General features: G+C 36.0%; 1 protein-coding gene across 10 annotated transcripts in view; it reads left to right on the top strand.

Moving 5' to 3' along the window:
• The window catches only part of EDEM3 (ER degradation enhancing alpha-mannosidase like protein 3), a 79,199-nt gene that overhangs the window by 46,615 nt on the left and 9,098 nt on the right, over nucleotides 1-23,486 (top strand). For 2 of the 10 annotated variants that reach the window (XM_058700625.1, XM_058700634.1), the window contains 8 exons: nucleotides 2,516-2,681; nucleotides 2,930-3,084; nucleotides 4,004-4,160; nucleotides 6,432-6,623; nucleotides 7,954-8,119; nucleotides 11,313-11,498; nucleotides 12,798-12,845; nucleotides 18,152-22,122. In XM_058700625.1, coding sequence (XP_058556608.1) covers nucleotides 2,516-2,681; nucleotides 2,930-3,084; nucleotides 4,004-4,160; nucleotides 6,432-6,623; nucleotides 7,954-8,119; nucleotides 11,313-11,498; nucleotides 12,798-12,845; nucleotides 18,152-18,555 — 1,474 coding nt within the window. In that variant the 3' untranslated portion in view covers nucleotides 18,556-22,122. Of the gene's footprint in view, nucleotides 1-2,515; nucleotides 2,682-2,929; nucleotides 3,085-4,003; nucleotides 4,161-6,431; nucleotides 6,624-7,953; nucleotides 8,120-11,312; nucleotides 11,499-12,797; nucleotides 12,846-18,151; nucleotides 22,123-23,486 lie in introns of those variants that run through there. The other 8 variants (XM_058700631.1, XM_058700632.1, XM_058700628.1 and 5 more) reach the window with 8 other exon arrangements.

Here is a 23,486-nt window from a genome sequence, read left to right on the forward strand (position 1 = left end):
TGCAGGTTACAAGCTCTTTGCATTTGGTTGCTTATTCCTTTACAGATCTACCAGTGCTGTCACCTGGCTCACCAGTGTCCCTGCGCCCATGTGCACACACGTGCGTGCACACACACACAATTTTCAGAATGGGACTATCTGTATTTTCTTTATAATAATGATCACTGGAAAGAATTTAAATGGCAAAAATAATATGAAAATCTTCGCTAAGACACTTCCCCTACATGCCCACCCTAAGATAACCACGGTTGGCAATTTGATAAATAGTCTTCCAGATGGTTTTATTGCATGTATGTTTGCATTTGTTTTTTTTGTTTTTGTTTTTTTGTTTTTTTTTTTTTTTTACTGTTATTTTTATTTATATTTGAGAAAGATACAAAGAAAGAGAAGGAGACGAATCCCAAGCAGGCTCCATGCTGTCAGCACAAAGCCCAACCTGGGGCTCGAACTCATGAACTGTGTGAGATCATGACCTGAACTGAAATCAAGGGGCGCCTGCGTGGCTCAGTCAGTTAAGCATCCGACTTTGGCTCAGGTCGTGATCTCACGGTTTGTGGGTTTGGGCCCCACATCAGGCTCTGTGCTGACAGCTCGGAGCCTAGAGCCTGCTTCTGATTCTGTGTCTCCCTCTCTCTTTGCCCCTCCCCTGCTCACGCTGTCTCTCTTTTGTCTCTCAAAACTAAATACATGTAAAAAGAAAATTTAAAAAAATAATAATATGAAAATCTTTGCTAAGACACTTCCCTTACTTGCCAGCCCTAAGATAACCATTGTTGGCAATTTGATAAACAGTCTTCCAGACAGTTTTATTGCATATATGTTTGCATTTCTGGGTTGTTTTTTTTTTTACTTTTATTTTTATTTATATTTGAGAAAGATACAAAGAGAAGGGGATGAATCCCAAGCAGGCTCCGTGCTGTCAGCACAGAGGCCAATGTGGGGCTTGGACTCATGAACTGTGTGAGACCATGACCTGAACTGAAATCAAGAGTCGGATGCTTAACTGACTGAGCCACCCAGGCACCCCAATGATTTTTTAATACAAATGAGATTATATGATAAGATACCCAGTTTGCTAGCTTTACCCAACTCATACTGTAGTGATCTATCCTGTCTCCATTCTTTTCTAAATGTTTCCAAATCATTTGTTTCATAATCAGTTCTACAATTCACCGCAAGTCAACACTGTGTTCATCAGTCTATACTTCTCAAGCTAACATTTTTTCATGATAGTAACTCCCCGTTATCATAAGTATATTGCAGGTTGACAGGGCATGTTTTATATATTCTGAAAAGATTAACTACAAAATGTTCAAAAATTTTTGTGACATTACAGGTGAGTAATGAAAGTCATTCAAAAATGAAACATCATTGATGTGTACGAAAAATAAGGATAGCTGTGTTTTGAGCTTATACATATGCCAGGTGCTATGCTAAATAATGGACTTAGAGTATCTCATTTAGTCTTCACCCCAATGTTAGGCAGGTATTATTATGTCCTTTACAAAAAAATAAACTGAAACTCACAGTCCTTATATAATATCCCCATGATTACACAGCTAGTCAGTGAAAGGCCTTTTCTTTTTCCAGAGCCTGTGTTCTTATCACTGTGTTCCATTGCCTCTCTAGTTCATTCTTTTTGTAATACTGCTAAAAGTTTCATTTGATTTAGTAAACGTTTATTGAGTGCCTACTGTGTGCCAGGACTTGTGCTTGGCAGGAGATGTAAAACTATGTCATCTGTCCAGTAAGCCACAAGTTATTACCACCAAAACCTAGGACTCTTTGGGAGGTGGTAAATGTAATGAAATTTCATGTTACTGTAACTACATCTAACAGCTGTGCTTTTTCTGCCACTTTTGATTTTATTAAAAGCTTTTCTTTAAAATGTTTATTAAAACATTATAACATTGAATCATTTGTAAAGTCATATATATTTATATTTTTATTCCTTTTGTTCTATATTCCCTTCTTGACAGGTATTTAAATATTTACAGTTACAATCATAGTCCCTGTGATTTTGTGTTGTACTTTTTTCTTGTAATTTTTTAGAAATGATTTCCTTTACCTTAAAACCTTCTTGTATATAACTTAAGTGTCTACATCATGAACTCCATCAAAATTGTATTACTTTATCCAATTTAATTAATATTAATTGACAATTCTTGTATGGCTCTTACTAGTAAAGTTTCATCTGCATTACCTCCCTGTTGTTGCTTCTCTGTAGAAGAAATGGAAAACTCTCCTTCATTGGAAGGCCAATAGGAAAATCTTGTCTGCACCATTGACAAGATTTAGTGTGCCTGTGTGGTAGGCAGTCCCTCTGGTCTTTTTCATTTCCTTGGAATATGCTTGGAGTCAAGACTATTACCACCGGGGGATAGATGGATTCTGTAGTACTTTGGACATCTAAATTGATACAGACATGTTTATTGACCTTGACTCTTTGGCTTTCAGATAGTTGGTATTTGAATATTTTTATGTTCTAAGATTTAATTATGACCTTTTATTTTAGAATGGATTCTTTCTTCTTGGCTGAGATGTTTAAATATCTTTACCTGTTATTTGCCGATAAAGAAGACATTATCTTTGACATAGAAGATTACATCTTTACAACAGAAGCTCATCTGTTACCTCTTTGGCTCTCTACTACAAATCAAAGCATCTCTAAGAAGAATACAGTAGGTTATGTTTTTTAATTAAATGTTTTATTGTCTTTTATGTGTTTATTTTTCCAAGTGAAAAGTAATCTGTGCATAGAATTCAATAAATATATGTATGGTAGGAGGAAAAGTACACTTGATATTTTCTTTGTTTCCTTTATTGCATCCTATATATTCTTATATTTCATTTACTGTTTCATTTGAACAAGCTGTAATGGTAAGTAAAATAATTATTTTTATTTACATAACATTCTTTTATATTGTAGACTTCAGAATATACAGAACTGGATGACAGTAATTTTGATTGGACTTGTCCAAACACTCAGATTCTCTTCCCTAATGATCCGTTGTATGCTCAGAGCATTCGTGAACCCTTGAAAAATGTGGTGGATAAGAGCTGTCCGAGAGGCATCATCAGAGTGTAAGATGTATTATTTTATATTTGTTAATATTAAAGTTAATTGTTCGTAAATGATAGAGAATGTAAGGAACATATAACAGCCAAAAAGACATTTACTTAGACCAAAAATATTGAAGCATATAGTTACCAGTAATTAAAAGTTATTCATTGGTAAAGTTATATGAAAAAGTTTATTCTGCAGTAATGTCTTTTTCTTATGGAAATTTTCTTACGGAAATTTATTATGGTGTATCTTTTGTTTAATGAACTAAGTATTAATGGTCAGTGGGTGGCATATAATAGTTTTTAACTTCTGTAGTTCATTTTTACCCAGAATAGTTCCATCAGATATTTCCACATGTCTTGTATATGTAGAAAATATTTAAAAAATATTTTTCCTTTAACTGTGTTTTCTACATAAGGAAAGTATAGATTTTGTTTTAATTGATTTTATTTTTTGATGAAGTGCTTATTCTTGATTTTTAAATAAATTTTTTTGGCTTAATGAGTTCATTTTTTCCCAAATAGTTACATTGAAAAGCCATTAATAAATTAAAAAAATTTTTTGAGTATTGTTACTCACTGATAGAAGTATTGTTTTATTTTTAAAATATTGGGAGAAAAGTCTGTTTTTCAAGGGAGAAATCGGTAATAACAAATCCCCAAGCCAACCTATCCTGTACCTTCAAATAGTTTATAAGGCTGTTGACTAAGACAGTCCTGCAGATAATATACATGCTTTGGTAATTGTAAAATATTTGAGTTATACCACTTAATAACCTAAGTAATATATGGGAAAATAACTGTTTCCAGTTTTTTCCAGTTTCACTAGTTCTATAACTAGCAATTTTGCAAATACCTACAATTATTTTTATTTGCCTTCTGTTTTTCCCCAGTTCTGATTTGTAGTTTTTTAAACCTTGTCTGTAATTACTTTTAGCAGAGAGGAGAGTTTCAGGAGTGGAGCTAAACCCCCTCTGAGAGCCCGAGATTTCATGGCCACTAACCCTGAACATTTAGAAATCTTGAAGAAGATGGGGGTGAGTTTGATTCACCTCAAAGATGGGAGAGTCCAGTTGGTTCAACATGCAATCCAAGTAAGCCATTGCTGTACTAATTAGATACCATCTCTGCCCTCTGTGGTCTCATTAGCTTGAATAAGATAATGACATTTGGCTTTCTAAAAACTTTTAATAGATGATTTAGAGAACCATTCTAGAATTTTAGGACTTGGAGAGGTATCTTGGAAAAAGCCATGTAATTCAACCCTTTCATAGGCTAGATCAATTAAATCACAAAAAGGTTAGGTAGTTTGCTTAAATTGATATAGTCAAATGTAGGGCTCAAATCCAAATTTTTCTGTTTTTCAGCCCCTTGTCTTTCCATAATTTAGAGCATAATCTTAAAAGCTAATAATTAGTTTTAATATCTCTGTAGTTTACAGTATTTTAGTTTCCAAAACATTCCTGAATCTAAGTATTTTATTCGTTATGGAAATCAAAAGTTGCATGTACATGTCTATGCCTAGGAAAGATAACAGATTTCCCTTTTGGGAAAATTCTATTGTTTTTTTGCTGGAAAAGCTTTCATAACATGAGGCCTTTTAATTACCCAGCTTATTAGTGTATTGATTCTGAGAAAACTACATAGTTTGCTAAATAATTTCAACCTGGATCCATACCAGGTATCCCTTAAATTCAGCCTTCCCACAACCTTAGTTTCTGTCTCAGAATTCTGTTTCATCTCTGTTGTCACATCCATCCTTCCTCAAAGAGTATTCTATCCACTTCCTTATGTTTCACTTACTGTCACTTCTCAGTAGTGGGAGTGACATCTCTAACTACATTACTTTTACTTATGCCACCAATGACATAATTACCACCCAATGGCCTCTTAATCCTTACTTGATTGAATTTTTCTGTAACTGTTGACTGACCTCTTTTTATTTTTTTTTTTTTTTTTTTTTTTTTCAACATTTTTTATTTATTTTTGGGACAGAGAGAGACAGAGCATGAACGGGGGAGGGGCAGAGAGAGAGGGAGACACAGAATCGGAAACAGGCTCCAGGCTCCGAGCCATCGGCCCAGAGCCTGACGCGGGGCTCGAACTCACGGACCGCGAGATCGTGACCTGGCTGAAGCCGGACGCTTAACCGACTGCGCCACCCAGGCGCCCCGACTGACCTCTTTTTAAAACCTATCCCTTTCTTGGCTTCCAGGGCATTCCAGCAACATACATCTTTCCTACTTTTCTGTTCTTTGCTTTGTGGATTCCTTTGGAGCTCTCCTTTTTTGGTACAACCACTCAACGTAGGCACTGCCAAAGAACCTGGATCATACCCTTTTCTCTCTATACTCTTCTTCAGCAGTCTCCTCCGTTTCTACAAGTTCAGCTGTCGTCTTTGTACACATGATTTCTTAGATACACATAGGTAACCCTGACTCCTAATTCAGCTTTAGTCTGCCTGTCATACGTGTCTGCATCTCCGTCTCAATCTGTCCAAACCTGATTTAATTATCTCTTCCTGTCCCCACCTCAGTCCATCTCTTTTCCTTTTTGTTGTCTGTCTCAGTAGACCCTAACATCATTCTCCTAAGTCACCGAAACTGGACATAGCAAGATAGGCTTGAACTTGTCTCTGTGTCCCAACCCTCTCTGTTTTCTTTCATCCTCTGACTCCTGTCAAATCCAAATGGCTTTTCCTGTACAGTCTCAGGAATCCACCTTCTTTCTACCATAGTCAGGCATTCTTTAGCTTTTCCTCTGTTAAGACTCAAATCACATGTCATTCTAAATATTTCCCAGATCCACACTGGCAGAATCAATCATTCCCTTGTCTGTACTGCTAGTCTGCTTTCCCACCGGAGAATTTTATCATAGGTAATTTTACATGTCTGTCTCCTCTGGATACAAACTTCTTAAAGTGAAAGACTATCTCCCCACTTCCTAGTGAAGTGCTGGAGCCCGACACTAATAGATGCCTGATACATATATTTTGAATTTAGTCTGGTTGTTGGTTCGTAATTCCAAAGAAGCGAAGTGTGGGTCAGGTATGAGGTTTATTTCTGAAAAGAGGAAGCAGTGGGGAGAAATCAAGCATAGTATTAGCATTTGAGCATTTGGTGGAAGTCTAATACTCCCATTTGTATCAGAGTGGTTTATAGAACAGTGAAAGAGACATTGATAAAGATTATAAATTTACTTTCAGAAAATATTTCCAGAAGTAATATTTTTGAGGACAAAAAAAGCCATAAAATATTTGATAGGGACCAAAACTGAAAGGGAAAATTATTGTAGTAGTATTTAAGAAATCAGAAAGTTGAAAGTTTTCATAAGGAAAGGATAAAATGAATTTGTTTTTTTCCTAGGCTGCTAGTTCAATTGATGCTGAAGATGGGTTGAGGTTCATGCAGGAGATGATTGAACTGTCAAGTCAGCAACAGAAAGAACAGCAGCTACCTCCACGAGCCGTACAGATTGTTTCCCACCCATTTTTTGGCAGGGTAGTGTTGACTGCTGGACCAGCTCAGTTTGGGCTAGATCTGTCTAAACATAAAGAGGTGTGTACACTTACAATGTACTTGTTGAAATTGAATTTAAAGTATTGTGTAAGAATTATCTAATTTCTTAGTTGCTCTAATTTATTAAACCTAAATATTTAATTTATTAAAACCTAAATATTCACTCTCCCAGATTAAAGTAAAGTTAAAAGCATATCTTGAAAATTTTGAGTCATAATTTATGTATACAACATACTTATAGGATTTTACTTAAAATATTGTTTAGATACTGTCCATTTCTTGGCCTGTTCTCTAATTTAGTATCTTTAAATTATCTAACAATGGGTTTTGGGACTTTCTAACCACTACTAGAACCTTTTGTTGAACAATAAGCTAACTTGGAGCCTTAACGTAGAGAACAGCTCTAAAAGCAGAGGTGTTTTGGCCCAAGTGGCTAGGGAGAGTGATGCTGAGGTCCCACCAGGCCAATAGGAAGACCACTAAGCTAGCCCATCCCCTTAGTTTTAACACAGTAAACAAAGATCTGCATTGCTAAACAGTGCACAAGTTTATCTAATTGGTTGCAGAGTTGGGACCAGACCCAAGTAGCCTGACCATCTAAAGCCAATGGTCTTTGAACTCCATTACCCCTAATTTAGGCCATTTTTATATGTGTATTTTAAAGCTATATAGGTTTGTGGATTGACTCATCCATTCAGCACCTCTTTACTGAGTCCCTACTATATTCTAGGCACTGTTTTATTAGATGTTTGCTGTATATCAAGTTTACAAAGCCAATGAAGATCCATGCCCTCATGGAGTTTATGTTCTAAGAGAGGGATATTAAAACATCTTTATTTTAGCATCTTTAAAGTCAGTTCTCTAGTGGATTTAATTTTTCTAAGAAGAAGAACTGCTTACAGATTCATGTAGACTAAATCCAATTTTTTCCTCTTTCAAAATTTTTTCTGGCTACCAGTGATGATTTAAAAATGGTTACCAGCTATTTTAATTGTGGGTGTGGGTACATAGTGAAACTGCCTACAGATTTACATATTCCAACTTTACCACTCACTAACATTGTGTCTTTGAGCATACTAGATAAACTGAGTCTCAGTTTCCCCCTATGTAAAATGGAAATATCATCTGTATTATTTTTCTTAGAGTTTTTATAAAGATCAGATTTAGTCATTTATGTAAAAATGCTTTATAAACTGCAGAGCACAGTAAAATGTCAGTTGGGTACTATATGATATGCAAAATGTTCAAAACAAAAATTTATATATTGGATGTGTTATCATTAGAAAAGAAATAAGGCTTATTTAAAACTCTAGATAGTGAGCTATTTGAGAAGATAAAGGAATATTTAAGTTACTTTTATTTCTGACAGACGAGAGGATTTGTTGCAAGCAGTAAACCATACAATGGTTGTTCAGAGCTTACTAACCCCGAGGCAGTGATGGGAAAAATCGCTTTGATACAAAGAGGACAGTGCATGTTTGCAGAAAAGGCACGCAACATTCAGAATGCTGGTGCCATTGGTGGCATTGTTATTGGTGAGTAATCCTCTGTGCCATTGTGTTGATGAGGAGGAGATGATTTTTAGGATTTTTTCCTTGTATTTTTCAAAATTTTATTGGAATTCATCATATTATTTTTACTTCACTAGTCAGTGTAATGGATGGGTAATCCAGTGACACTCTTAATAATTTCTATTTATCTTGTATCTTTTTTGAGAGTCTAGATTTAGGTTTCTGTATATTAATGCCAGTGAAAGTGTGTGTGAAGGTAGGGTACCCCAAAGCACCCAGCACTATGGATAAAAAATGTGCTTTGAGATCCAAAGCCCCTTAAAGGCAAGAATTACACCCTGTCACCTCCAGTGGGGAGCCATTAAAAATACTCATTCCTCCACAAAGTTGCAGGGTTTGGAGTCAAATACATGGGGGAACAGTTCCTGGCTCTGCCACAAGATCATGGTGTAACCTTGGCCTTGGCCCAGCTTTAGTTTATCAGTTTATTCAATAGAATTTTTTTTTAAGCTCCAGTGAAAATGTTAATAAATATCTTTTAGGTGGTTGTAAGGTTTGAAGATAATAATAAATAAAATTTGTTAGCATAAGGGCTTACATACCATAGGTATAAGTACTAATTGCTAGCAAATTTTTATTTTCTTGGGTCTTTTTCCACTGAAATTACAAACTCAAATCATTTTACCTCTGCATTTCAACCAGTGTGTTCTGCTTTTTTATTTTTCATAGAAAATCACTTATAACAGGCAGTCTGGGACTGTCAGGGAAAATTTGCATTTTGACACTATAAGTAAATAGTTTATATCCAGAACTAGAAGACCTGAGGTCATATCCTAATTATGAAGTTTTTATAGTGTCTCTCACAGGGGAGATCTATTTTTGAATTTTTTCTTTCTTATTAGAATAGATTTCCTTTTTGAATTCAAGATAAATAAAAAGACATTTAAAATAAGATATTAGGATTTAGGGGCTCCTGAATGGCTCAGTCAGTTAAACATCTGACTCTTAGTTTCAGCTCAGGTCATGATATCACGGTTCGTGGGTTCGAGCCCCACGTCAGGCTTTGCACTGCTGGTGTGGAGCCTGCTTAGGATTCTCTCTCTGCCCACCCCCGCCCCCCCCCCCCACCTTGCACGTGTACTCTCTTTCTCTCTCTGAAAATAAATAAATAAATAAAACATAAAAATATATGTTAAGGTTTATTTCAATGAAAATAATTTAGGACATTTAAGATAAAATATTAGGATTTCTTTCAACGAAAAAAATTATTTATTGTCTATGCCTACTTTAAAATTTTTTTAATGTCTTTTTATTTTTGAGAGTGAGAGAGAGTGCGCGCGCACGCACAAGCCAGGAGGGACAGAGAGAGAGGGAGACACAGAATACAGAGCAAGCTCTAGGCTCTGAGCTGTCAGCACAGAGCCCGATGTGGGGCTCGAACTCATGAACCGCGAGATCATGACCTGAGCCGAAGCCGGACACTTAACTAACTGAGCCACCCAGGCGCTCCTGTCTGTGCCTACTTTTGAGCCACAGTAATGGACTAGAGAACTGCATAGTCCAAAACATTCACTTTCTGGCCAATTACAGAAACAGGTTGCTGATGCTCCGCTCAAATCATCTCTCTATCCTTAGTTATTTTCCACACAGAGATATCTTTTATTGAAGAATTTAATGCTTGTCATCACTATCACTTTGAACACCTCTTCACCAAGACTTTAAAATATAAAAAGTAAAGTCTGGAACATAAGTGGAATAGTTACCATTTTCCCTATAAAGTGTGACTCTTGTGGTATTCTCTACTCTGCGAGGTTTGTCAAGTCAAATGTTGTCTTTAGTAGTTATTAGTAGCAGAATCCTCTACTGAGTTCTGTGGGTAAACAAGAGGCAATGATCTTTATTCTCAGAAAATTTAATTTTTAAAAGGAAGCTTTCTTGTATTATAATTTCTTTTTCCTATGTTTTTTTGTTTCTGATGAAGTATTTTGTTTTTTCTAGTTTTAATTGTAAATAAATGAGCTAGTAATTAAGACTAAGTTTTTTACCGCAAGTACTAGAAGTAAAAATTATCTTAGAATAATCATTTGTCTGCAAGAGACAGTAATTGATTAAACTGGTTTAAGATGGAAAGTTTGTTTACTACATGGGACTGGATTATTTTCATTGAACATGAAAGAAGTTCAACTGAGCAGAAATCATCAGGAACCATGATTTTTTTAAGTAGCATTTTTCACATCTGTCTGTCACTTATCTCTGGGTCTTCCTATACTCTCTTCTCTGCATCTCTTTGCAGTTCTGCTTCACTCTCCAGCTTCTCACCAGCTTGTTCCCTCTTTCCCCATTAGTTCCAAGAAGTCATTGTAAAATTGCAGCCTCAACCATGAGTCTGTTATTTTACTAGATCACTACCCACTGCTAACCGGAGCAGTCATTCTGTGTGCCACTTCTAGGTCCTCCAGAGAGACTGTCAGGTGGCCATGCTTGTCTAGTCAGTTATTGCTAAGGAGGCAGGTCCTCAGAGCAAGCTCTCTGAGAAGGGACAGGGAGGTTCTTCACCTGGCATGTGCAGTTAGAGGTGAACATGGCCGGCCCCGTGGTCAAACAGTATTGAGCAGTCCTACTGCGGTTAGCTAACCAATGTAAACTAACAGTAATGGTCACCTCAACTTACAGAGCGAAAACGACTATCATAATTCTTCTTTGTGAGCAGTATATAAAAAAGAACTACCAATAGGTAGTTTGGTAAATGCCATTAAGGGAAATCTTAAGCAACAATAAAATTTCATTCATAGTTCTATCATTGTAATCCAAGTCTTTGAGTGAAATATCCAAGGCTTTTCATAAGCATATGGAAGTTTTTAGTCATAATCATAAAATTTTGAGTTCTACTTTTTTCATGTAATAATAATATTCTGTTTTCCTGGGTGTCCCATCAAGTACTTAATTATAATTTACTTATAATAGTTCACAGTTGTTCACAATTATAAGTAGCACTCCAGTAAACTACTTTGGGAGTAAATCATTTTGCTTCTTTTGAGTTCTTTCCTCAGGATAAATTTCTAGGAGTGGAATTAGTGAGCCCCAAGTATGTTCATTGTTATGATTCTTGATGCATAAAATAAATGCTGCCAACAGGGAAAGAAAACAGTAAAGTTTTGTCTGTAGATCTTTTTAATGGACAGATGTTTTTATGTTTGCTGTATTCATTTTCTGCTAGATGACAATGAGGGGAGCAGCAGTGATACTGCCCCTCTGTTCCAGATGGCAGGTGACGGGAAGGACACAGATGACATCAAGATCCCCATGCTATTCTTATTTAGTAAAGAAGGAAGTATCATACTGGATGCCATCCGGGAATATGAGGAGGTGGAGGTGCTCCTTTCTGACAAAGCAAAGGATAGAGGTAAGGGTAAAAAAAATCCTTGTTTTTGATGTAGCTTAGCATTAGTTTTACTAGTTTGGTAACAAAAATGAGTTATAGAAAGTTATTTTTGGTGCACTGGTAAAAGAAGTTAAAAAGAAGATGCTTTCAAAATATATTTTTCTTTTGGAAATAAGAGTTGCAAAACATTTACTTTGCTTTGTTTGCTGACTTCGGATGCTTTCAGAATAATGTTTTTTACATGTAATTTATCATTTTTGCTATGGTCCTGCCCAGTGATAAACATACGGGGGAATATATCAAGAGAGTCAATTTAAATATCCACACATGTTCACCATTCAGTTCTGCTGATACTAGATCTTACATTTCTTTTATAAGGAATAAAAAGAGATTGTATCGAGTGGTATTGTATACAGTATACTAGTAGTTAGGTTTCAGCAGGCCACCAATAATCAAATGACCACTGTCTTGTTGAAGGCAGTACAAATCTAGCAGCTTCTACCCACTGAGGTGTAAGTTTATCACATAGGGATTTATAAGTTATAAGAGATATAAGTGATGTCTGAAGAACAAGGCAGCATGCCTTAATTCACGATAATATATAGTCCTCTATAGGCCACAATGTTTGTTAGTTATTTGAAAGCTATTCGAAACCCAAATTATTGTATAAACGGCAGGTCTTACTGGTATTCTCTTATATTTCACATCCTGGGATAGTGGAGAAATGAGGGAAAGTGAACCATCAGACATAGACTACTACCATCCTGCTTATGGTAGGCCGCACCTCCTGATCTACTGGAGGAGCCTGGAGGGAGAACTCTCTTTCTCCCATTACCTGTAAATGGCTAAAGTTGTGTAATTGGTGCAGGTTGTTGAATCCCCTGGGATGTTTGTTTCACAGATATGTAGGAAACTGATTCAATTCAGTGTAACTTCCAAGTGAAACAGTAAAAAAAAAAAAAAAAAAAAAAAAAGGTTAGCTATAACCTAGTGCTAGCCAAGTCAGTGTTGTTTTGTCTTGTCTTCTCATTCTTATAGTGCTTTATTCTTCTTTGAGATCCTTTCAAGTGTCAACTATTTAAGAACAACGAAGTAGGACATATGTACATAAGGATGTAGAGTTGGGAACAACAGAATAGAAAGGATTTCTAATCTTAAATCCTCCTGTGTTTGTGATTTTATTTCCCCAAGTCCTTTTGCTCAACTCTTTCCTACGTATATGCATTTATGCACATCAAACACAGGCAGATTATTATTCCATATAAGTCTTTAATGCCTTTGCTTTTCTCCCCCCATTTTGTGCTACCATTGGAATTTCAGCAGCAATATTAAAAGGTAAAATGATTCCAAGCTACATTATTAACAGTAGTAAGTATCTTGCATTAATAAGCCTTAAATTATATATATGTATATATGTATTTGTGTACGTGTATATATCCACACACATGTATATGCAAATATATATATATATATATAATTGTGTTTCAGTGGATATCATGATAATTATCTTGTTCAATGTGATTAGATTATTTTCATGTCTAGTCAGCTGTCCCATGATAATAATTCTTTTTCAATCCTGTCATAACAAATCCTGTGAATTATATATCCATATAATAGATGAATTCACTAGTCCATGTCCATGCAAGAGTCAGTCTAACAAAGACGTTGTTTTGGCATGTGTTACTTTTGATCACTTTTATTTGAATACAGTATAAAGTATGTAAAATATCGACTTTGTTTTAGAAATGTGTATGTGTGTAGGAGTACATGGGATTAGGACTACAAGATCATAGCAAAGCATGTGCTTCCCATACTAGAGAAAGAATGTGAGAAAAGATAAATTCTATAGGTAGCGCCTCCCCTATCTGTGGGAGATATGTTCCAAGACCCCCCAGTGGATGCCTGAAACTGGATAGTATACCGATCTGTATATTTGCCATGTTTTCCTATGCATACATACCTGTAATAAAGTTTAATTTATAAAGTAGACACGATAAAAGGTTAATAATTATAACTAATAATAAACTAGAACAGTTATAACAATATACTGTAATGAGACTTAGGGGAATGTGGGCTTTCTCCAAATATCTTATTGTACTATACTCATCCTTTTTCTTGTGGTGATGTGAGATGATAAATTCCTACGTGATGAGATGAAGTGAGGTGAATGACATAGGCATTGTGACAGTATTAGGCTGCTAGTGACCTTCTTCTGATGCTGTGTCAGGAGGAGGAGGGTCATCTGCTTCCTGACCATGGTTGACTGCAGGTAACTGAAACCTCAGAAAGGGAAACCGTGAATAAGGCAGGAGTGGATTACTGTACGAAAGTATTATCTGAACGGTGTTCTATTTTAAGGACCTTGCAGTAAAAGGGCTTTACTTAAATTATATGTATTTTAAAGTTTTGCTGGTCTCTAAATTTGTTGAACTGTGATTCTGTTATAGAGTCATCTTTTGACACAAAGTCTTGAAAAATTCCCTTTTTTATGTAGGTCTTTCAGGCACTGTACAACTATATTTACTAAATCAATGTAACACTATTATCAATACAACAAAAAAATCGATAATAGTTTTAGTAAATCAACTACTTCATTCAGAATACTTAGGAAAATATCCTAAGAAGTTAACGTCTGTGGTGGTTGTCATTGATTTGTCTTGTGCCATTACTGCATGCATCAGTGTTTCTCTTCTGCATCAGAATCAGCTGATGTACTTGTTACAAGTGTAGATTCCAGAGTCCTACTCCAGAATATTGAATCAGACTCTCTGAAGGCAGGGGACCAGAATCTGACATTTTAAATAAGCATCGCAGATAATCCCACTCAGCTACACTTTTAAGAAGCACTGAATAGAACTAAGTAGGCACTTTTTTTTTTTTTTTTTTAAATTTCCAGCTATGTCTGAGCCATATTGTACCGTCAGGGGTACCAGGTAGGATTGTATAAGTACCCCAAACAATTAGCATCCTTAAAATCTCAACATTAAAATGTCCTCCAGATTGCCCTTTAAAAATCTCATTGCACAAATCCATACTTCCTGTATAATGTCATACAGTTTGGATTGAGCAGTTCTTCCCACATATTAATACAGAAAATAGAAGTCCAGAACAAGCCCCCCACTCCCACTGTTAACTGTCTTATTCTGAGAAGTCCCAGCCATTAATACAGAAATATCTGCAACAGTCCTATCTGCTAGCAAAAATGTTCACTTATCTTACTATGCATTCTTCAGAAGTAAAGCATTCTTAATTTATCAAGTGGAAACATTGCTTCCTCAGGTCAAACCAGTCATACATCTAAAAGTTAAGTTATCCACAGAAGTTTTAATATTATGTCTGTCATGTGTGCCCCATCTTCCCAAATTTCAAGAGTTTGTAAAGGTACTTAGTCCAACCCTGTGCTCACAAACAAAATACACTGTGCTCTTTCATTTAGGTCCAAATTTCAAACAGTTTATAGTTAAGAATCCATTTCCCTTTCTCAGTATTTTCAAGGGGAAAAGACTCGTCATTTTAAAGGTTCAATACATTATTATGCTTGCAGTTTACAATGTAGGCCTGTGGTGCCTTAAGAGTGTAGAAGGATGTTTTCAGGGCTACTCCTATATTTCTGTCTACCTGGTAAAGAGGCAGACAGAGAAAATAGGGGAAAGAAAGGAAAGGTGCCATGGTTTGAACTGCTCAAGGTTTAATTCTGGCAGTGTTATTTTTCCTAAGATTATTTCCCACTGAACTTGATTGGGGTGAATCTGCCCTAAATTTGAACTGTAGGATTTGGGTTGCTATTGGAAAGGATTTGCTTCAGGGAAAAAAATCTAATATGTACGCAGAAGGCCTCTGCCTAAAAAGGAGCATCTGAAACCTTTTAAGCAGAATCGATACATACCTGCCCTCTTTCTACAACCTGGCATGCTTTCTCATGCATTTTTGCATTTGGACATCTCTTCCCTCTTTCTGGAAATGCTCATCAATCCCTGTCCCCATCCCCATAGCCCATTTTCTCTTTGAGGACATTTAGCCATCCTGCATACCCAGTTTAAATACCACCTTCTTTATGGAATTTTCTCTTAGAGGTAAAATTTAAAAGTGTCTTTTTAATGAGTTCTACTTTGACACTCATTTCACATTGTACTTCTTTACCTGCTCTCATCTCTGTACTCTTGTTTCAGCAAATGCTGGTTGTACAGATGAATGAATGATTGTGGAACATCCAGTCTCTGAGTCTTTGCCAAGGCTCCCTTGTCCTTTTATTATTAAAACTTAATAACTTTCTTGTCTTTGTATCTTGACATTTTCTTCACTCTTTTTTTGCTTCCTGTGTTTCTGACCTATTCCTGAATTTAATGACATAGCTGTTAATGCTCTTAGGATCGTGGTACTCCATGCCAGTGCTGACAGGCACCTTAGAATCAAAATGTGTATTAGTGTGGCAGACACCACTCCTTCCTTCCTTTTTCTATTTCTCCATCTGCCATTTTTACTTTCCTGATTGCTGCCTCTTTGCTATATACCAGCTCTTCTCATATATTCCATGTGTTTCCAGACTAGCACTTCTTTTCCACTGATCTGTTTGTTTACTCCTATGCCAGTAGTACAAGTTTGCTGTTTTGAGTGCATTTTGATATCTGATAAGGCAACTCTCCTCTCACTAATTCTTTTTACAATTTCTTCACTTCTCGTTGATATATTCTTCCATAAGAACTTGTAAATAGTTCTATCTGCTCCCAAAAGAAAACAAAAAGAAGTAGAATGGGAACATGATGCTTTCATAGAAGTAGGAAGTTTTTGTTAAATATTAAGACAGAAACATACCCTTAGCTACAAATATAATTAGATCTTGTGTGTTTTCATTGAGATTTTATAGTATTAAGTAATATAGTCTTGTTCCTTTCATAATAAATTTGTTTTATAGTTTTTACTTTTATTGTGAAAATGGTACTTAATTTAATCCTAACCAGTTGTTACTAGAGAGAGGTTGTTTGCATATGTATCTTATTTTTACCCTCTTTATCAAGTTCTTTTTTTTAATGGTATTTTTTTGAATTGAGAGTTGCTTTGAGTTTAAGCATACAATACAATTGAAAATGCAATTTGATCTTTTCTTTTCCTATATTTACACCGACTCTTCTGTTTTCTTATCCTTTTGTGTTAGCTAGATTTCCAAAATAATGTTACATAATACATGTATCCCCAGGGTAATTTTGCCAAAAGCACAATTTTTATTACTAGACAAAACAGCACTACGCCCTTTCCTATCCTTCTAAAACTAGATTAATACAATTTTAGAAAAAAACTTGAAGGTTTTCTTTTTGTTTTCCCTTGAACTTAGGGTAGCCTAGTGTAAATGAGCTCCAAGCAGCCAGTTTCCGCTTTCTCTTCTTTGGTCGCCACCATAGTTTTCCTGATTGTCGAATTCAAGTGTACCTTTTCCACAGCTTAGAAGAGAATGTGGAGACTCCCCCAACCCCCCCCCCCCCACCAAGAACTTAAACTTCCCTAGTCAGATAATCCTACTTAGAGTACGCATAAACACACCTGTCTGTACCTTCCTGCATACCTGTATTTCCTTTAGTTTTTCTGGTTTTATAATATGTCCATCTTCCCTTCCTTCTTTGTTGGATTAACTCTACTTTTAAATCTGAGCTCAAGTGTCAGTTTCCAAAGGAAACCCTCAACTCTATTCTTTCCTATTCTCTGTAACCTTTCCTAGCAACATAAAACATGTCACAGTTAGAGTTTTCCATTTATTTTGTGTGATTATTTGGAAATGTTTTCCCCAACTGGACTAAAAGATCCATAAGGGCAAATCTGGTGTCTCTTTTTGCCTCGTTTTACCCCCAGTACCTTGCACAGTGCCCATCACACAGAGGACCCTCAGGACTTGCTTGCTGGCTAAGCACAGAGATTGAGGATGAGGCAGCATGGGGCATCAGTGCTGTGGAAGCACTTTCTTGTAGGAACCCCAAATAGGATGCTTCTAGTGGCTTCATTGTATATTCATTACAAGAGGTTTAACCTACTCTTAGCCTTCCAGTGGATTTTAAAATGGTCTTATAATTCATAGACCTACAATAATGAAATACAAGTTTTGTAAATAATCTTAGTTCGTGTCTTTATGAAAATATTTAACCACATTAGTACCCTCAAATCATCCAAAATTTTGTATTATTGGCATTGTCATGGCTTACTGCATGGGAATTTCACTTTTCAAAAGAATATTATCTTAAAATATAGTTATGATCAGTGCTGTTTAAAATTTACTCTATTTCATATGTTCTCATGTGCAAGCTTTCCTGAATTGAGATATTTAATAAATTTTAGACCTACAGTGTAAATCTATGTACACTTAAATAATAGTATTGTTTAGTGTATTCGTTGGCATATTTACTAATCCCCATTGAAGACTTGTCAGTTACTAGAGTCACTCTTCAGTTTGGAAGAATGTTTATTTTGTAATGGCACATTTTGCAAAATGAATATGCAGAAAACATGTGATTACATGATTAAAGGCAGTCTTTTACTCTTCAGTGTTAATGTTCACCGCTCTGCATTAACATGTTTTTCTTTCTTTTTTATTTCTTCATTTTCTTGCAACAACCAGTAGGCTGTTAAAAGTGTGATAGTAAATATTTTGAGTAGGAAAGTAGCATGAAGCTTGTTTCTTTCATGTACAGATCCCGAAATGGAAAATGAAGAACAACCATCCTCTGAAAATGATTCTCAGAGTGCTGAACAGATTACATCAAGTTCTCAGGAGGTTGATTTGGTTGATCAAGGGTCTCCTGAGGAAAGTTCTCTAAACTCTCAACCAGAATCATTATCTCCAGCAGATACGGACAATGCTGCAAGTGTTTCTCCTTCTGAACAGATTTCTAACCCCATGGAAAACCATGAGACTACAAGTCTTGATGGTGAATGTACAGATTTAGATAACCAGCTTCAAGAACAATCAGAAACTGAGGAAGATTCCAATCCTAATGTTAGCTGGGGTAAAAAGGTCCAGCCTATAGACTCCATATTAGCAGACTGGAATGAAGATATAGAAGCATTTGAAATGATGGAGAAAGATGAACTATGACTCACTAAAGAATCTGGTGGTAGGTATTTAAAAAGAAAAGCCAAACTGTGGTTAACAGACACCCGAATACTAAGCAGGCTCTCTGATGGGAGTCTTTAAGTATGGTGATGAGCAACCACGTTCTGACTGAGATAGTTAACATAGGAATCTGGAGCATGCCGTGTTAGAACTGACCTTGCTCAAAACCGTCCCATCAAAAATGGAAACTCCCAACCCTCCCCCTCTCCCCATCCTGACCCCATGACAGCGTCGCGTGCCACCCTGCAGCACCTCAGGCCAGGAAAAGATTGCTGGCGTTCCTAGGAACCAGATTTCTGCAGTCTTGTCAGATAGACAAGAAACAAATTCGGTTGATAGTGGAGAGGAGAATAGGAATTTGTAGAGCTTTCTAATTAAAGGAAGTTCGGCTTTCTTGGTTTTGGGGTTAGAGACTCTTTGGGGAAAATACAGATGAGTACTGTGGGCATTCTGGTTATGTTGCCTTCACAAAAACACTCAGAGTGACCTAAGTGATTGTGAAGCAGATGCGTTCATGGTGAAAGCAGCCTTTGCTCATCACTTTCACTTGCTTCATTGTGTAACAAATGATCAAGAGGACTTGATTTTTTTTCTCTCCTCACAATGTCCTTTTCATTTAAACCAAAGGTGAAGCCAGTGTACTTTCTCAGTGAGTTCTCTGCATAAAGGCTAATCTTTGGGACCAGGATAAAAGGTCATATAATATATTGTGGAAATTGGTTACTTAATGCTTCTGAAAAATGGAACAAGGGGGAAACTGTAATGTTGTGATAATGAACTTGCCATTGGGCCTTCCATAGGGAAAGCTGTGACTGACCTGAAATGGCACTTAAAGTTCTGTCCTTGTAGGGCAAATTATAAATCTTTTCCAGTTCATCGCTCTTAGAGGTGATTACCTCTAGCCATCAGCCTTACTCCATCCCATGTTTAGTATGCAATTTGAGCCACAAGGGCCACATCGCCAGTAGCTGAGTACATTTTGTTCCATTTTTCTATCTTAGGGAGCCATAATAAAACTGTGGTAGTAATCTGAAAATCCTAGGGAAACTACTATTTTTCTTCTTTGAAACTATGGTTTCTAAAGTTGCACCTAAGGAGTCTGTCACATTTTCTGTTGAATCATGTTTTTAAGATGTTTCATTTTTGTTTTGTTTTAACAAATATTCCTTCTGATATGGACTTGAAAATTAGTCTATGGTAACCTGTGTAAAAAACTTACACAGTAGCAACTAACAAATAGCCATATAGCTTAATGAGAATTTCTTTTTCTTTTTTTTTTTTTTTTTTTTTGGTGGCAGTCTGGTGCTAGCCACATTTAATTTTTTAAAAATTGTTGTTGATATCCTATAGACAGCCCTGTAGTTGAAATCATGGTTTTATTCATTTTATTTATTTTTTAAAACTTACCTAAATCAGTCTAAAGGAGTATTTGTGAGACTTAATTTTCTTTCTCTTTACCATGACATGACCTAATAGTCTTTTCTGAAAACAGTTTTGAGGTACTAATGAACTTAAACTGTATATGGAGCTGTTAAGAGAACAGCAGTGCTGTACTGTAGTTATGTATATTCATGTACAGTGTGTCTTAGATCCCAGGTAGACATATTCTTTTGTAAGGGGATGAATAGCTGCTTTCAAAAATTCCGGCTAAATGTAACTGGGTCAATGAGTAATAAAACTAATAGAGAAGACACTTTTGGGGGGGAGAGGGGTGGGGAAGAGTAGTATTATAAGACCATTATTGGCCCTTAATTAAACCTGACACTAAAGTGGATATTTTAGTCTTTCTGCATGTGAAATTTGGTGTAAGAAGATAGAACTATAATACATACAGTATAGGGAAGGATAGATATAGTGCTTTGTTCATCTTAATTGCAAAGCTGCCAAAATAGCTGAAGCTTAATTATTTGACTTGCCTTGATTTGTAGGACTGGGGCTTTGAGAAAAGGAGCAGATGTTCCTCTAAGACTTTGATTACAGAAGCCTTATATACATTGGTTTGATTTTGTATTTGTAGCTCAGAGTCATTGTTGTCTAAATCCAACTTTCTAAGTTAGCAAAACAACGTAAAAAAATTTTTTTTCCCACGAAGATCTCATGGTAACAAGAACCAGCTTACTCTCCCTTCCTTTGGCCATTAGGGGGAGTTGTTGCCATTCATTGATATCTAGAAGCAAATTGTTCACTTTTTTAGAAAAGTGAATCCTTAAAAAAAAAAAGAAAAGAAAAAAATTTAAGAAATTATACTTTATACCCAGAAAGAATCATATTTGATTTTTCCCTAGTTAAGGTATAATGTTCAGCTTCAAAACTCCCAGCATTATCATTATTCATTATTATTATTATTATTCAATGTACTGCCATGAAGTTGTTTTTGAGTTCATTAAAAAATTCCAACAGCATTAGGTTTTTGTTTTTTTTTTTAATGTTTTGTTTTTTAAATACCTTTGATAGACGTTTTATTTACTTCCTAAATATTCGGGGGATTCTATGAGACCCTGAATTTTAGAAACATCTGGTCTACCTCAGTTAAATGTTGACTGCATAGAAATAGAGATGAAGTGATCGCCACAGCCATAAAATTGTTTGAATAAGAAGGATTTATACAATGTTTACAAACCTGGAATCAAGTAAGGAATTTATCTGAAAGTGAAAAGTTAGATATTAGAGCAAGTGTTTAATTCAGGTATTTTCAAGTTTTAAAACTTAACTTGTTTACCTACTAAAAATAGCTATAGTTTTTCTGCTTATGAAAGTCCATTGAAATGATAATATCCTAATTTGCAATAATTTTCCCATAAAGTTTTAGGTATGAAAGAATTGTAATTTATTGGATATGTTGAGGATGGGATATTTTGTTGGCAGGTTTTTTTTTTTTTTTTTAACATGTAATAGGCTTCCAACAAGAATACAGTTGTTTCAAGAACAAATTATTTTTTGACATTATACTTTTCCCTTTTTCTTCACAGTATTAGTAAAATGATAAATTGTGCACTCTCTGGTTTTAGTTTCTAATATGCTTATGCTTTTGAGAATTTTTTAAAAATTCAAATTATCATCATAGCCCTTTTTACAATAAAACCAGCATTTGTTCTCTCACCAGACCCCATGTCAGATTCATTATAAAGGAAGCTCAGCATAAGTAATTCAAATCGTGCTTATAATTTTGGAGGTGGGGGGGCTGATTTAGTAAATATTCCAACCGGTCGTTTTATGCACAAGGCTTCAGTCAGAACATAGAAAAAAAAAAAACATTCTGTGAATGAAATATTGTATGTTCAGATTTTATAAAAGACATTTTTAAAAGCCCAATTTACAGCCGTATATTTTCTTATGATGTAATTTATGAAAAAGATGTCTGTACTAACAGGTGCTGTAACACTACTGTTGTTGGATTTTATTGTTTGGTGATAAATGTATACAATATTTCTAAGGGAAACTATGTACTGTGATGTAAAAGTCTGGGCAAAATGTATATAATCCTTGTATATAATTGTGTATTTGATTATAATTACTGATTGTAAAGATTTAATAAAATATGTAAATATTCTGGTCTAGTTTTAATTTGGATTTTTAGCATCACTTTGCCTATCTTAAAAAAATTTTTTTAATGTTTTATTTTTGAGAGAGAGAGTGAGCAAGCAAACAGGTGAGGGGCAGAGAGAAAGGGAGATACAGAATCCGAAGTAGGCTCCATTCTCTGAGCTGTTAGCACAGAGTCTGACGCAGGGCTCGAACCCACAAGCCGTGAGATCCTGACCTGAGCCGAAGTCGGACGCTTAACCAACCGAGCCACCCAGGTGTTCCATGCCTATCTTTATACTTTGGTATCTTTTTAAAAATTTTTTTCATCTGTCTGCCCTTTAATTTTGACTTTACCCCTGGGGGAGTGAATCTGGGAACAGGTTAAGGTATAGAAACAAACATTGAAGAGCTCCACAACTCAAATAGTGCCAAGGACCCTCAGAGCAGAGTTAGAGGTAGTAATTCACAGTGTCAATACTGGTTACATGTTTATGTTTTGAGTTTACTTATATTGAATAAAGTCAGTTCTTTTGACATTGTCATTTAAAGTAACCCCGAGCCTCTCCTGTTAATTCCAGTGAGGCCATTTCCTTTTAGCAGCCACTTTCAGATATGGTGATTCTGTGCTCTTCATCTGTACTGTTCCTGGAGTTTCTGAGTTGATGAGTTTCAAGACATCTTGAAAGACCTAATAATAGTCACTAGTATCAATGGGTAATTGCTTTCTTTAAAGACAACCAAGTTGAGACTTGAAGTTCTAAGCATCTTACTCAAAGTTCCGCATTTGGTGACTGGGCAATGGGATGGGAGCCCTGGTCTGTTTCCTGTCCCCATGGTCCTCTCCGTGTACCTTCTCCCTTTCTCTGTCTTTACTCCTTCTCCCACCCCATTCCAGTTTCTGCTCTCCTTTTGCTCAGCCACTACCTTCCCACCTGACCACTTTCTCCTCATTGGGGATTGAAGTGTAGAAATGGTAGCATCCATTCTCAGGTTCTTTGGACATTAAATCTCATCTCAGCCTGCCTCCATTCCCCTAGGACATTGCACCACTATTTCAGGAATAGTTTAAAGGGTCCAACAGCATCTCTTGGAAGATTTCAACAGGGAGGTTGCCTTTCTTTCCTGGGTAAAGCAAACTTGAGAGTTCTTTCTACTAAGGGGAGCTAAGTAATGTAAGGGTTGAGAATGGTACGTGTCAGCATCGACCTGCTAGTCAAGTTTCTAATTTCCAAAGCCTTGCTCTTGATTGACTCTAATAAGCCTGCTGGTCTGTAGTGTTCCTCTTCAGTGAAGTAGTAAATGGGAGGCCAGTGATGACCCTTGGGGATCCTCTTAATTCATAAAAGACTTCACTCATCATTCCAGATGACAGAGAAATGCTTAAGTCA

This window comes from Neofelis nebulosa, chromosome 15 (genome assembly GCF_028018385.1).
Source record: "Neofelis nebulosa isolate mNeoNeb1 chromosome 15, mNeoNeb1.pri, whole genome shotgun sequence".
NCBI classification, from domain to species: domain Eukaryota; kingdom Metazoa; phylum Chordata; class Mammalia; order Carnivora; family Felidae; genus Neofelis; species Neofelis nebulosa.